General features: G+C 39.9%; 1 protein-coding gene across 1 annotated transcript in view; it reads right to left on the bottom strand.

Moving 5' to 3' along the window:
- BIRC6 (baculoviral IAP repeat containing 6) overlaps positions 1 to 16,142 on the bottom strand; it is a 338,471-nt gene that overhangs the window by 318,644 nt on the left and 3,685 nt on the right. Inside the window, 2 exon segments of the mRNA XM_030557127.1 lie at positions 516 to 653; positions 2,953 to 3,134. Of these exon segments, the coding sequence (XP_030412987.1) occupies positions 516 to 653; positions 2,953 to 3,134 (320 nt within the window).

The raw sequence follows: 16,142 nt of genomic DNA, 5'->3' as shown, positions 1-16,142 counted from the left end.
TTGTAAAGAGCCTAACCTATGGATGCTACATAAATATTTATTTTATGTTGCTGTGAAGAGTTAGGCAGATATTTTAAAATTGGTTAAATTCTTTCAATTACATTTTGTTGTTGTTGCTGAGGAATTGGAAGGCTTCTCTCTTTTAGGACAAATCCTGTTACACTGTAGACAAGGAAGTCTACAACTCAAACTCAAGCCTCCGAGGAACAGAAAGAAAGAATTTTATACTTGTTAAGAAAGGAAAGCCATTCTAGGAAGACTGGTGAAGCTGCTCAGACCAACTATACTATTAGACTAGAATAGACGTACAGTAACTCCTCACTTAACATTGTAGTTATGTTCCTGAAAAATGCTAGTTTAAGCGAAATGATGTTAAGCAAATCCAATTTCCCCATAAGAATTGATGTATAGCAATTAAAAAGTGACCTACAATGTCCTTAAAATATACAATGGAAATGAAGTGTCTTTATTTATTTTAGAAAGCGTTAGAGAATTTTGGAGACACTTTCCTTCACCTTTGCAACTTTATGGTTTGCTGCTGTCTCATGTGAGGTATTTTTTAAGCCATCTTTCAGCTGTGTGATGAACAAGTCATATCCCTCTGTGCTGGAGACATCTACCTTCTCTATGCAAGCACATAACAGCTGCTGAGCCTAAAAACATGTGGAAAGAGACAAAATTAATGTCTGGATACAGAAGCTACTCTCCTGGAAAATTTAAGACTTGATGGATTCAGTATCTAAATCAAGGTATCAGAGACAGGAAATGTATTTTATTCGTGAAGCACATTGCACAGTTCCTACAGTATGCTAACAGGCCATCTTCTGAGGAAACTGTTTTGTCAGATCTTTCATAGTTTGGGACTGGGAAAAAACAAAAATACTTCCAAATGACATGTGCTACCTTGCAGGCTGGCAGATAGCTGAAGATGATAATTTAAAAGGAGCACCAGTTTCCAATGACACACACCATGCCACCCACCTGGGGTGATTCCTGGGTTGCGGTCTACCAGCCATTATTATGTACGTTGTTTTCACTCCCCAAAGAGCAGCAGACAACGGAAGCAAATCAATAAGTCTCCCAAGCTAAGGCTGCTCCTCAGAGGAAGAGGAAACTAAAATCCTCATGGCTCCTTATACTTCCCGAGTCTCTTCAGAAGATGAAAACTTATCAGTATATCATGTGATGAGTTTAGAAAGAATATTTGGGTGAAAGGAAAGAGAGCAGAAAGCCTCACAATGCTGTCACAAGCCAATGGATCACATCCAGTGTATTATAAATGGGTACAAGATACAGAACCTCATCTGCAGACGCATCATACCAAAAGTTAATAAATGTAGAGTGAGAGACTGGTGAAAGCCTAGGATAACAAGGGAATACAGGGCCAGCCATGGATGAAGAGACTCTTCCACCTGATCCCATGCTCTCTTCGGAACACCTGTTTAAAATTTCCTGGGGCTCTCTGGGGATGGTGTTACCACCTCTAATAATGAAAGGTAACTATGCCAGACTGTTCTTGCATTAAAATAGCATTCCCTGCTTTTTTCTTGGCAAGAAGGCCCTAGACTCCCTGAAGCTGGTCCTGCTGATGGCCAATTCCTTCCCAAACAGTCTTTAAAGAGAAGAGTCCAGACCCTGAAAAAGGGTCCACCACCCACTGTTTTAGATACAGGGATCTTCTTGCTGAAACTGACACGGCCATGGAACTGAATACTGGTTGTATCACATCATAAGCAACACAGCAAACGAGAGCAGAACCCAGGAAAGGAAGTGTGTTGGGCTAGTTAGGCCTGGTCTACACTGGGGGGGAGGGGAAGAGGAGAATCCATCTAAGATAAGCAACTTCAGCTACAAGAATAGCGTAGCTGAAGTCAATGTATCTTAGATCGACTCACTTCGCATCCTCGCAGCACGGGATCAACGGCCGCCACTCCCACATCAACTCAACTTCCGCCTCTCACCCTGGTGGAGTTCTGGAGTCAATGGGGAGCGCGTTCAGGGATCGATGTATCGCATCTAGACAAGACACGACACATCAATCCCGACAGATCCATCACTATCCACCAATCCGGCGGGTAGTGTAGACATAGCCTTAGGGTCCTCATATGTAGCCTTGACACCAGCCAAGCTTTTGTAGTCACCCAGAAGGCATATACGCTGCATATAATTGGCAATGTAGCAGTAAGCATGAGGACTTGGAAAGCTCTTTTCAGCTTGGGCCTTTTGCTGAGTAAGAATTACAGTCTCACGTTAACACGTTATCTAACATGTGCTAACATATTTTGCTAGAGTCTAGCTTTCCTCAAACAGCTTAGCACATGTTAGAAGTATACTGTACTGTCTACAATGGACTCTTAAAATATGTTAGCTAATGTGCTAACACCACACCTTAACTCAGAGTCTCGACAAGACCCCAGGACTCATCCTTCCATCGTGAGCTAGATGGGCAAGCTTCCTTCAAGTGGTATTCAATGACCAGGTGGTGTTTTTAATCACCTCTCAGAAAGAGGGGAATTTAGTTGATTAGCGGAGGCAACATGTTAGCCATTCATCCCTCTTTCCTTGTTCTTGAAAGCCTAGAAGGCACATGATCTAACAGCTCCATAGTCTGGCCAGTGGTTTCTGGAATGGATAGCAGGAACCGCTGCTTGGTTGACTACAACAGAGCAGGAAATGGGTCCCTATCTCTAGTGATTGCTGGACAGGTTTCTCTTCTGAAATGCCTCAGCTGGATAGCAGGAGCAGGACTGGCTATGTGCCCTTTTTGTTCCCAGATTTTAGCTTGGACTATCCACCATCAAGTTTTGGTGGAGGGTAATTACTGCTTTATGGTGACTTACATTAAAATATTATCCCATTAGGCATGCAATCCTTTAATATTACATTAAGAACCCAATACAATTTCATTACCTCTAGTACAAAGTCATTATATACTAACAATTTAGAACTTACCTCTGTAACTGGCAATTCAAGTTGAACTACATCATCTTGCTTTGAAACAGGTGTTTGCAGAGCTGTGTCTAGCAGCAAGATGCCATTGAGGTCTTTCCTACATCCAACTGCATAATCATCCACAAAGATAACTTTATCCACAGCAGAAATATATTGACATTTCACCCGTCCACCTGGTTTAGCTGCACGGGAAAATACAGAAGAAAATGCTATTACGAGAAGTAGAACTATTTAAAACAATCCAGTAAAATGTGTTTTGGGACACGAGACAAAAATTAGCTAAAGAATCAGTAAGTTAATGCTGAAGGGGAAGTCTGGGACTAATTTTTTTTAAATAGCTATATGATCAGATATCTTGAAGGCTACTGTGCCCTCTGGCAAAAGTCACTTTAAGATTAATGACACTGTTCATGTATTCTTGCCAAAACAATTATCTATGACCATTTTATGAACTATAGTGAAAGCAGTCAATCAAGTCTTACTTTCAGTAAAAGTCTTAGTTTAGTTTATGCAGGTATGTGGCAAATGAACACCTTGCATTCATTCCTTTAAGATGACGAGTACTTCTTCTTGACTGTAGGTCAAGTTAATGGTAGGAATTAAGCTGTACAGTGAAGAGATAAATCAAGCTAAAAACTCAATAGCTCATCAGTACTCTGGAGATAGGTGAAGCCTCTCCGTGGCCAGAGGGGACCACCAGCTCACTACTCAGACAGTCTACATACATACACACGCACACATACTTTATATTATACATACACACATATATACACACACACACTATATATAATGCGCGCATATATCACACTTCACCAACAAAACCCAGCACCAAACCACCAAAAGATTACAGCACACAGGAGACTAAACTATTATGTTCCACAGGCACAGAATAGGTGCACCAATGCCTGAGGCACCTGCGATGTCAGGGAATTAATTGAGATACACCAGATAATCCTGACAAGTGACCTACACTCCATGCTGCAGAGAAAGGTGGAAAAAAAAAAAACAGTCACTGCCAACCTGATTTGGGAGGAATTTCCTTCCTGACCCCACATATGGTGATCAGTTAGATTCTGAGCAAGAACCAGACAGCTAAGCACATAAGAGAATATGCTCCATACCACCTCAGAGACACAGCCCTCAATGTCCCATCTCCAGCTTTGGCCATCCCTGATGCTTTAGAGGAAGGAGACAAAATACACAGTTGCACGGGGATCCCTTCTTGACCCTCTCCATCTAGAAGGAAAGGCAAGGGACTAAAGACAATCTAATTAGTCCCAGTTAGACAAGATACCATAATCCGTACTCATGTATAGTCATCAGGATATTTTCTTCCAGGAGAGGAAAAATTTCAAATGACGACTTAAACATAACATTTAAAGACATTTAAATAAAAGGTGTGCAAGACATTACAACTGCCATCTTTACAGTGCTCTCTTTTCATGTGTAACAGAGCAACTAGAAGCCAATCAACCTCAGCGTAACTTGATAGTTCAGATCCCATCAACTTCTGAGTAGTTTCAATTATTTTAACCAATATGTATTATTCTACATTTATGCAAGGTAATGCATATTGCCTCCACTCTATTACACTTCAGATTAATTTTAAATCTCACAATCCCTCCATAGTTTTCAGTAACTGCCATCCACCACAACTTCAAAATTTCCTGTATACTTCCTCCTCCAAATAATAAACTAATCCATTACTAACCTGAAAACTACTCTGTTTATAATCTAACTATGGCTTCACCTTAGCACCTATGGTTTCTCCCTCAACACAAAGTGATCTACATAAAACCTACAGTTCTAAAGTCATACATAAAGTCTGAAATAATTGTGCCACGTGCCTTCATCAAGTAGAATTTTGGTATCAAGGGCCCCTATACTCCCCTGGTTCCCTTACATAAGTTTGTCTGTCAATGTACTGCCTTTGCCGATCCTTGCTGTGAGGGGCATGTGCCCCACCTCAGGAACCATTGAATCATATTAGAGTTGTAAAGTCTTAGTTCTAGCTGACCTAAAAAGGAGAGGACACTTTAAACGGAAAAAATCAAGCACTTGCAAACTATGCTTTTACCAACATGCTGGAGTTCCTCAGAGAGAAATGTCTATGGACAAATACAACTGCAGCCAAAGAAAATAAATCATTCTACAGAAAAAAACCATTTCTACAGACAGCAGAAAAAGTATTAAAGGGTAAATTCCACTTATTTAAACTTATAATTGTCTCAAGGACTCATTGAAAACCGTTATGTTCAAATTTGAGAAGTATTTGACATCTTCAAAATTATGCCATAAACTGCAAATATAGTTGTCACCCACATAGGCTCTAGTATTATAATACACGTTAGCCTATTTTATTAGGCTAAAAATCTAGTAAAAAAAGTCTCCAGTGCAGACTAAGTATCCTTTATATTTTTATTCCTTCAGTTTACTTTTGCAGAAAAAAACTTTTGCTGTCAAAGGATGATCAAAACTCTCTACAAGGGTATTTACAATTGACACTTGGACTTTGTTCAACAGGAAAACTAGCCTACTTTTAGTTCCTAGAGTTTGAATGAACTGGTTAAAATATCCCATATTGTACCTACACCTACAGAAACAGATACCACAATCAAAGACTGCTGAAGTTGCAAACCAAACTCTCAAGAGCTCACTAATAACTTCCACTAGTTCAAAGGTTCAGCTCCAAGTTCTGAAATGGACTGTAGTCTATATATGCCCATGTGATAGCAGAACAGTCTAAAATTAAGAATTTAAGTTCTTACGAATCACAGGTCCGGAACCAGGGTTTGGGAAGTTTCAATTATCCTGGAATCATTTGAACTGGATCCTCCAAAATATTTCAAAATGTTGGCAAATCATGGAACACTGAACGCTACAAACAGTCATTCTAATTACCATCCTGCATTCTACCCCCAATCGCGAGTAGTTCATGGAATAGTTTCTTTATACTCTTGGTATTGACATGGCTCATTTTTTCCTACACATCCCTGACTTACAAGAGTAGGCAAAACAAGAGTTGAGTCAAGCCTTCGTTCTACAGTCATTAGGCAAACTGGTGTTCTGCTGGCAGAGTGATAGTCCAAACCAACAGTACTAGTACTCCCAAAAAACAGAAAAATTGAATCCAGTCACAGATCCATTCTCAAATCAACAGTAAATTGGGGATGAAAAGAGAAAGTATTGTGGCATGTATGCAGCAGAGGGGAGAGTAAAACCCACTCCAGCAGCCAAAGGACGGAAAACACTAAGCATCTTCCTTAGGAGAAGTGAAGCATACTAAAAAGAGGAGCAGTGTCCAAACTGAGGGGCAGGTTTTGTTGTCTATGGTTGAATCTCTTCTCCTGTACAGAGGAGGATCGTCCCTGCTTATGGTCAACATCTGTCTTAAGATGACAAAGAGCAAACTTTCTGCCTGAAGCAAGCATCCGAGAGCAAATAGCATGTAGATTCATTATGCAATTCTGTCTCCTTGTGTAAGCATGATGATTTATTCTTTAGAGATCAACTCATCCTCCCAGTCCCCCTAGCACACTACTACCTCAATCAATGTCCAGGTTAGACAGTAAAAAGTGATTTCAGTATTTTCATTTCTGTTGTTCAGGAAGCAGATCTGTGCCATATTCACTTTCCTTCCTGACTAAAATATGCTCTGTTTCAATTGTTGTAAAATTGGAGTGTCCACTACAGGAATTTCCATACTGGATGAAAACAGTGATCCATCTAATAGAGTATTCCATCACCCACAATGGCCAGTACCAGTGCATCTGAGGAAGGTCCAAAAACCCCAAAGTAAGTAATTAAGGAACAACATGTTCACAGGGGAAGTTTCTTACAAACCCTCTCACTTACAGGACAGTTTATAGGATCTATAACCATTCCACTTTTTAAAAATATTATCTAATGCTCTTGTTGTCATTACAGAGAAGTGAGATCCTTTCTGAAATTGCAGTTCTGTTTCTAGCTGAATTTTGGATGCTGTTCAACATCCCAAAACGAGTAAGACCAGCTTGAAAATTAATAGGTCAAGTCAGGATCCAGGGTGGAGCCTGTGGCAACAAACAAGTTATTTTAACAAAAAGGGCTTGATATAGAGTACTCCAAAAACTGAGCTGTTCTCAAAAATTACACAAGTTTAATACTTCTACCCACACCAAGAAAACACATGAATCTTAATAGTGAATGCTCTTTGCCAAGATCTAGTGCAGTGGTGCCCAAACTTTTCCCATAGTCCCTCTCCTTACCAGTAACAGAATCTGTCCATGTTCCCCACTCCACTACTGCACAATTGACTCAGCAGAGGAGCTTGGGCTGAAGGCAAAGCTGGGGGCAGAAATGGGGACGGGGAGAAGTTGGGCTTAGAGGCAGAGCTAGCCTGGAGACAGAGCAGAGCTCTGGCTGGGACCACAGCTGGGCTTGGGGGCATGGTGACACTCTCTCCCCTTCCCATCCACCACGAGGGTTGGCTTGGACCCCACCACATGCCCCGGTAAACAATGCACCACATACGCCTTGTGGGGCACTCCCTACAGCTTGGGGATCACTAATCTAGTGCACGGTAAATACCAAAACAATGCCCATAACTTCAAATATAAAAGTTATTAGCCTTTAATTTGGAACTGCAAAGTAATGTTACAAAATTCTAGAAATCTTCAAATCACTGGTGCAACTCCCCTTTCAGAACAGGAAGACATGGTGAAAGCAGTCAAAACACAGTTGCTTGCTTCAAAATACCCTTTAACCTATGGTAGTTGTATTATGCTGTGAGCCCACAAGTTTCAGCTATTCCACTGACTAGTGTTCACAAAGTCATGCATTTCAGTGGAGTTATTCACAGGGGAGAAAGCCTCAGACTTCTGAAGAAAGGAAGGATTCCAATGCAAAGAGCCTTCCTCTTGCAGCTCCCAAGAAGCTGGAGGCTGGAAACAAACATTCCTTCCCCCTGCCAAGTATGAATGGAGACCTTCAAATTTAAGAGACATTGTTATTGAGAGACTGCCCCCGTGTTAGGGAACTGAGCAACCAAAGACTGCAGGAACTAAGTTGTGCTAGGGATCAAGGATAAGCAGAACCAGGTCTAGAACTTCAGGATGAGGAAAGGAGGCTTTTCTGTACCTCTATGGGGAGCTAGCTGACATTGCAATACCAAAACCATGAAACTGAGTGTTCCCCTCAACAGAGGCAACCAATTTTGGGTCAGGAAGCCCAGAGAGGGAGTGCTGTTGTGGTGTAGGTGATTAAGATAGCAAGTGTGCCACAAATCATACAGCTAGGCTGCCCAAACCGAGAGCACTGATGGAACCACATCCCCATTGTGGGCCACCTATTTGGTCACAATTCCGGATAATACCCAATCATATTCAGACAGCTGCTGTGTATGCCATGCTGAGCACTTCCAGCCTGACTGGCAGCGATGTCCCATGCACCCGAGGGAATGAAAATTCCTGGCAGTTATTAGGGAGACTGACCAGGCAATGGGTTTTGCAGACGCCACTAATGGAACAAGTGCTGGCAGAGTAGAGGAAGTGCCCTCATGTGAAGCTATGTCCAGCCTTTTACAAATGCTGTGATATTTGTAAGAACCTGCAAAACTCTTTCTATCCCCAAATCTGTACAATAAGTTTCACAATAAAGGGCTGAAGACTATCTGCAAAGGATCCCCTTACACACTCCCTCCTCCTGCTAAAATGGACAGGCTGCCATCTCCTCTGCTAGTTAGGATAATGAATATCTATTAGGGCTGTCATGCAATTTAAAAAGTTAATCGTGATTAATCACACTATTAAACAATAATAGAAAACTGTTTGAAAATATAGAAAACATCCTAAAATATTTAAATATATTGACTTCAATTATACCACAGAATACAAAGTTCAGTGCTCACTTTACATTTTTTTATTACAAATATTTGTGCTATAAAGAAACAAAGGAAATAGTATTTTTCAGTTCACCTCATACAAGTACTGTAATACAATTTCTTTATCATGAAAGCTGAACTTCTAAAATGTAGAACTGTTAGGAGGAGGAGCAGCAGGTTGACCCAGAAGGTAGATTGAGCGGATGGAATCCTTTATTGTGATACTTGTTCTCCTGGACCCAATTGTCCAGTAAGCACTGAATTAGTTACAGCACGCTCTTTTTGTTTAGGTTGCACGCATACTCCTACATCCGTTACAATACATATGCTCCCAGAGTTACATAAACCGGACGTACGCAAATCCGATCTTACGGAAAAAGTTCTATAAGCTAGAAATAGGAGGGGGGGGCAGTTTGGGCGTAATAGTCAGAGATATGTTTCCCACTTACACAAAATTCGAGTTATGCAAGGAGTTCCAGAATGGAATGCCCGCGTAAGTCGGGGAGCATCTGTACCCCAAAAACCCTTAAGTAACAGAAACACCCACCCCTATTGACTGATTACAGCATTATGCATATTATACAGACATTTTTACCTTGAAAATACAGTTCTTTGCAGTGTCTGTTGCTACAAATTCCCTTAATTAGCAGTTCTATGGGGAGGAAGGAGGGGGCCATGAGCAGTTCTCATTTATGTAGCTGGGAAAGGATGGGAGGGGGAGATAACAGTTCTTTACACAAAAAAGTATCCTTTAGACAACTTTTTTTATGCAGCTGCAACACTTCTTTATTCCCAACAAGATGAAGGGGAGGGGGAGGGATGACACTTATCTATTAAGCAAAGAAATGGCATCTGCCTGTGACTTTACTCCCTAATACCATACCAGCACACCTGCTGTTTCCCAGGTCTCTACTTAACCCTTACATATCCCAATAAGAATTATGTACCCCCAAAAAAATGCATTCAAAAACAAAACAATGTAAAACTTTAGAGCCTACAAGTTCAGTCACTCAGACAGAAGTTTTTTTACATTTGCAGGAGATAATGCTGACGACTTCTTATTTACTATGTTACGTGAAAGCGAGAACAGGTTTTCACATGGAACTGTTGTAGCCAGCACCGCAAGATATTTATGTGCCAGATGCGTTAAAGATTCATGTCCCTCCACGCTTCAACCACCATTCCAGAGGACATGTGTCCATGCTAACGAGGGAGTTCTGCTAGATAACAATCCAAAGCAGTGCAGACTGATGCATGTTCACTTTCATCATCTGAGCAGGATGCCACCAGCACAAAGTTGATTTTTCTTTTTTGGTGATTCCGGTTCTGTAGTTTCCACATCGGACTGATGCTCTTTTAAGACTTCTGAAAGCATGCTTCACACCTCATCCCTCTCAGATTTTGGAAGGCACTGTTGATCTTAAACCTTGGGTCAAGTGCTGTAGCAATCTTTAGAAATCTCAGATTGGTATCTTTGCATTTTGTCAAATCTGCAGTGAAAGTCTTAAAAAGTGCTAGGCCATCATCCGAGACTGCTATAACATATGGCAGAATGCGGGTAAAACAGAACAGGAGACATACTATTCAGGAGTTCAGTCACAAATTTAATTAACGCATTATTTTTTAAAACAAGCACCATCAGCATGGATGTCCGTCCTCTGGAACAGTGGCTGAAGCAGGCGGGGTGGGCATACGAATGTTTAGCATATCTGGCATGTAAATGCCTTTCAATGCTGGCTACAACAATGCCATGCAAATGCCTGTTCTCACTTTCAGCATTATCTCCCACAAATGTAAAAACACTTGTTTGTCTTAGAGATTGGCTGAACAAGAAGTAGGACTGAGTGGGCTTGTAGGCTCTAAAGTTCTACACTGTTTTGTTTTTGAGTGAAGTTACATACAAGGTGGATAAAAATCAATTTTTTTTAAATCTGATTTTTATTTAAATTGGATTTTTTTTTATAACAGCTTTTTTCCCCTCAAGAAGCAATCTAAAGATTATAGCTGAAAGATCTTATCATGGAATAGAGATTAAAAATTCTACAGAATGAGACAATATATTCATGTAATGTTTAAGAAAAGTTTTATGAGTTCCAATATTTCATGGATTAGGGACCCAATTTTATGGGGTTCCGGGGGCTTCTGTATACATTATTTGGGTTAATCTTTCTATCTACACCAATAGGACTCAGTGCTCAGTCTAGAAGATACCATCAGAGATGCTTAGTTTTGCAGTTCTCAAACTGGGGATTTGTGTCTCCAGAGATAACATGCTTGTTAACAGCAAAAATATGTTTTTAAATATATAGAGGTGAGAAATAACAGACCTCAGCTCTATTGTCCCTCTGCAAATTTGTGTACACACAGTCAATCCCATCCCTCTCGCTAAAAGTGTGAAGTTTCAGAAAGTTCAATGAACAGAAGATTGTTGGGGACAGAACAGATCTGGACAAGGAGAAGAAGTCTGGAGATAAATGTGAGAAGGGAGGAACAGGCAACAGAAACAAAAGTGAAACTGTTTGAGCAGCATATTCCAGAAGTCTTACGGTCTTCCTGGGGATAGCCTTCATTGATTTGAGATCTATCATACCATTCTCTCACTAGAAGGGAAAACCTATAACGGCAGCAGGCCATAAAAGAGACAACTTGGAAATATATGTTTGAAAGAAAGTCACCCCAGTGTACAGGTGGAAGTCACTTAAGCACTTGGATTCAGAGACTGTTGAAGTGATAATCTCACTTTTAACAGCAGTAGCTTTTTCTACTGGTGTAGAAAGAATATTTTCTTCCTTTGGACTAATTCATTCCAAATTGAGAAGTTGTTTGGAACCTGAAAAAGCAGGAAAGCTTGTTTTTCTTTTCCAGATTATGAACACACAGGAAAATGAAGGTGAAGACGACAGTAAGCTGCAGAAGTCAATATTTTAAGTTTCTCATGTTGACCTGGCTGACATAGTAGATTTATTTATTTTTTAAAATATTTCATTTAACTATTTTAGTTAACAATTTTACCACCCCAAAAAAATGATTTTAAAAAAACTTGAATGTTTAAATTCAAAAATTCACATGCTTGTTATGTTAAAATATAATATGTTTTCTGTTGAAGAAAAAATCCAGAATATGTAACATTGTTATTTTAGTTAAATAAAACCATTTAAATGTCTGTCTGGTGATGTACTCCTCCTAATACAGCATGGCAAGAAAATCCTTCAAATATTAATGATTAACCTGTTGAATTGGAGATATTTATGAAGTCACTGGGAGGAGAACTATCTGCTTCAATTACCTTTGGTAAATGAAATAACCAAACAATCATTCATTCTCTGATAGGGCTGTAAAACTAAATCAGAAAAGTTTTCAAAATAAAACACTTTAAAAATGTATAGTGTGTGCCTTCTAAAAATGAAACCTACATCTGTGTTGTAAAGAATATGTATTAGCATTATAACAGCCAACAAGAATGCACTTTTATGTAGTAATCCATGATTAAATCAAGTCTTCCTGACTAAGTGATTTAAATCACCTTGGTTACATAACAAAAAAACAAAACAAAACACAAAAATCTATATTTGTAAGTTTCACTTTCACAATAAAGAGATTGCATTATGGTATTGTACGAGGTGAATTGAAAAATACTATTTCTTTTGTTTCTCATTTTTACAGGGCAAATATTTGAAATAAAAATATAAAGCACTATACACTTTGTATTCTGTATTGTAATTGAAATCAATATATTTGAAAATGTAGAAAAATATCCAAAAATATTTAATAAATTGTAATGATTCTATTATTTAACAGTGCAATTAAAACGGATCAATTTTTTTAATTGTGATTAATTTGAGAGTTAATCATGTGCGTTAATTGCAATTAATCAACAGCTCTAACATCTATCCTAAAGGGATCCTGAAGCCCCAGCAACAGATTGGGCATCTCTTGTTTAGCTCCTTATAAACCCCCATGATCCACCCAGCATGTGGAGGTGCTGCTTTCCTTTTATCACCATCACTTAGCCATCCTCTCCCCACCTCCACATCACAAGCAGCCTCCATGTCATGTAGAGCAAGTGCACAGGATTTGGTCCAGTCCCGTAATGATTAAGCTTTACACCTGAAACCAGGTTTTTCTTTGCCTTATTGCATAGGACCTTTAGTGGTATTTTCAAAAGGCACTTTGGTGCACAAATTCCACTAATATTCAACAGGGCTCATGCAACTAAATCCCTAAATGATTTTGAAGATATCCTATTAAGTCCTTATCTTGTCAAGGCACAGCTTGGTAATCCTGAATATGCTTCCTCACGTACAGCTGGGTTTTCAATATGCTCCAGTTCAACTGGCCCTGGATCTTTTCCTCTGCCCAATTGAATCAAACATCAGCTTGAGACCAGCTGACAATATGATAGTTTATGCTGAGACATGTCACCAAGTTAAGTTTGCAATACAAGGGATGAAAGATGTGGCACTAGAAGATCTTGTTCCCTGTGTGCACAGCTTGCAAGTGAGCTACTGGAGCTATTACACCAGCAATCTTGACTCAGATTAGAGATTAAGGTGCACATGGCAGTTAGCCTTACTTGAAATAAATCTAATGCAAACAATGGTTGTAATGCACGTGCAACACTGGAAGTATGAGCTGACATGAGGAGTATTACAGGCATTTTAGAGGGACTACAGTCATTAAATTTTGGGAAAGATCTACATTAGAGAAATTTGGTATAAGACCAGAAAAGCACTTTTGATTTACACTTGGTTCACACAGGCAAGGTTGCCTCTAAAATCATGAGAATTGGATACTTTTCCCTCCAATGAAAGCTCAAAATCAAGCACAATTTTGTTGCATACACACTATCCCTTGCCAAAGTTACACATTGGTTTTTGTCAGTGTCACAGCTACAACTACCTCTTTAGGAGCTTTTCACAAAAGTAAGAGGTGTTAAACCTTGCCTAACGGCCAGATACACATTTCAGTAACTTGTTTTGCACTTACCTAAATTCTCTAAAGTTGCTGTAACTGAGGAAAATATTTACCTATGTTTTCCCTAGTTTAAGTTGAGGACACAGAATAGTTACCTTCATTTAGAAGCATGACAGTGTTTAACATGACATGCATCTGACGAAGTGGGTATTCACCCACAAAAGCTCATGCTCCAAAACATCTGTAAGTCTATAAGATGCCACAGGACTCTTTGCTGCTTTGACAGTGTTTAACTGGAGGATAAGCGTACTCACAGAGTTTGGAGACTGTTTTTGAATCCTTCAGAATGAAAAGCAAATCAGAAGTACGTCATTTATTTGCTACATTTTGTATCAAGTTAAAGTAGTCCTCTGTACAAAAGTTTTATAATATGTTGACTGTAGTGGTTTAATTTAATTCCAGTTACATAGCCCTAAATATATTTACTTTAACAGTGGCATAATGGAGTTGTAAGTTTCTTTTATCGATTAAAAATAAATAAAACCCTCTTTTTTTAAAACTTCCAACTAAACACGTGTAAATTAGGCAAGCAAAGTTCTATTTCTTCTTGTGCATCAACCTTGTCAGCCATAAAGAATAATAATTTACCTTGCAATAACTGTGGTTCTTCGAGATGGTTGTCCATAGGGATTCCACTTTTGATGCAGACATACCCCCCAGTCGTGCAAGAGATAGCCCTTCTTTCCGGCTAGCATTGTCCATTAGAATCACATCTGTGCCCTGGACACCCTCTCTGCTCAGAAATAACCCCAAAAGGCATAAAGGGCAGACCAGGGACAATTGTCCCTCAATTTCTTTGAGAGTACAAAATCCTGTTGCTATGGGATTCCGATGAAGCAAGGAAGGGGGGCATGTTGCGGATTCCATATGGACAACATATCTCAAAGATCCACAATCCTTGGAAGGTAAGTAACTGTTCCTCCTTCTTGGTATGATTGTCCATGTGGATTCCATCTGTGGTGACTAGCAAGCAGTGACTTGAGTCAGGGAGTGAGTGCTAGGAGTGCTATTTAAAACAAGGATTGTAGGACAGCTCTATCTAAGTGGGCATCTCTTCTTCAAGCCCCAACTAAGGAATAGTGCTGGGTAAAGTGTGGACTGATCACCATGTAGTGCTATCCTGCAAATTTCTGGAATAGAGATGACCCTTAGAGAAGCCACAGAAACTTCCTGAGCCCCAGTGGAATGAGAGCTAAGCAGCATATGTGGATACAAGATAGCTCTCTCATAACAGGACCTATAGTTAGATACCCATTTGGGCAACCTTTACCCTATCTGCAAAGGCTAAAAACAGCCTAGGGAAACCTCTGGAGGGCCCTGTCTCATCTAGTTAGTATGAAAAGGCTCCAACCACATCAAGGGTATGCAGTTTGGCTTTCCCTCTCAATTGAGTGGGGCTTGGAAAGAAAACTGGGAGGTCAATCAACCGATTCAAATGAAAATTGTGAACAATTTTAGTCAGGAAACTGGGGTGAGGCCTAAAAGTCATCTTATCTTTATGGAATAACACGTAGAGTGGACCAGCCATAAGGGCCTGGATTTCCCCTACCCGCTAAGCTGATGTTCTGACCACTAAAAAGGCATTATTTTTACTCACCTGTCTATGAAGACTAAGTCACGAGGGGCTCAAAAGCAGGTCCCATTAGGTCACTTAACATCATGTTGAGGTCCCAGGAAGGAAAGGGATCCCAGATGGAGGGAAATGTGGTTGATTCCCTGAGGGTCTCATTCAAGAATAGCATGCAAACATTTAGTATGACTGACTTGGAGAATGATGTGAGGATACTGCACGCAAGCTTACTTAACAAAGCTGACGGACAGTCTGAAATGTTTTACAATGAGCAGATAGTCCAGCATAGCAGAAATAGGGGTTCCAAAGAAGACAGGTGACACACTGCTGCTCAAATAGAAAACCTCTTCTATTCTGCTGCACAAGTCAGTCTAGTAGACGTTTTTCAGCTACATGCTAAAATATTCTGGACTTCAGCTAAACAATTTATTTCACTGGCAGTTAACCAGCCAGCAACCAGTCTATCAGATATAACAATGCTGGAACTGGGTGTAATATCAGACCTCTATTTTGCTAAACCCAGGTCCGATAGAACATGTAATATGATCAAAGACTATGTTGAGAGGTTCACCAGATCCAAATGCTAGAATTGTCTGGTCCCAGAGATGCTTGGCCAATTCCAACAATCCTTCATTAATGAACGTGGAGGAGAGCTAAATTTGTAATTTGTGGGATTTTTCTTGCAGCATTTCCACTAGAATCTTCAAAGCATCTATCATTCTTCTTCCAGGGCAGTTGGGAGAGCTAGCCTGTCTGTTGTCAAAGGGTATTCTCAAATGCTACCCA

This window comes from Gopherus evgoodei, chromosome 3 (assembly GCF_007399415.2).
Source record: "Gopherus evgoodei ecotype Sinaloan lineage chromosome 3, rGopEvg1_v1.p, whole genome shotgun sequence".
In the NCBI taxonomy this organism is placed as follows: Eukaryota; Metazoa; Chordata; order Testudines; family Testudinidae; genus Gopherus; species Gopherus evgoodei.
The sequence above is the reverse complement of the archived record's forward strand: the minus strand, read 5'-3'. Positions and strand labels throughout refer to the sequence as shown.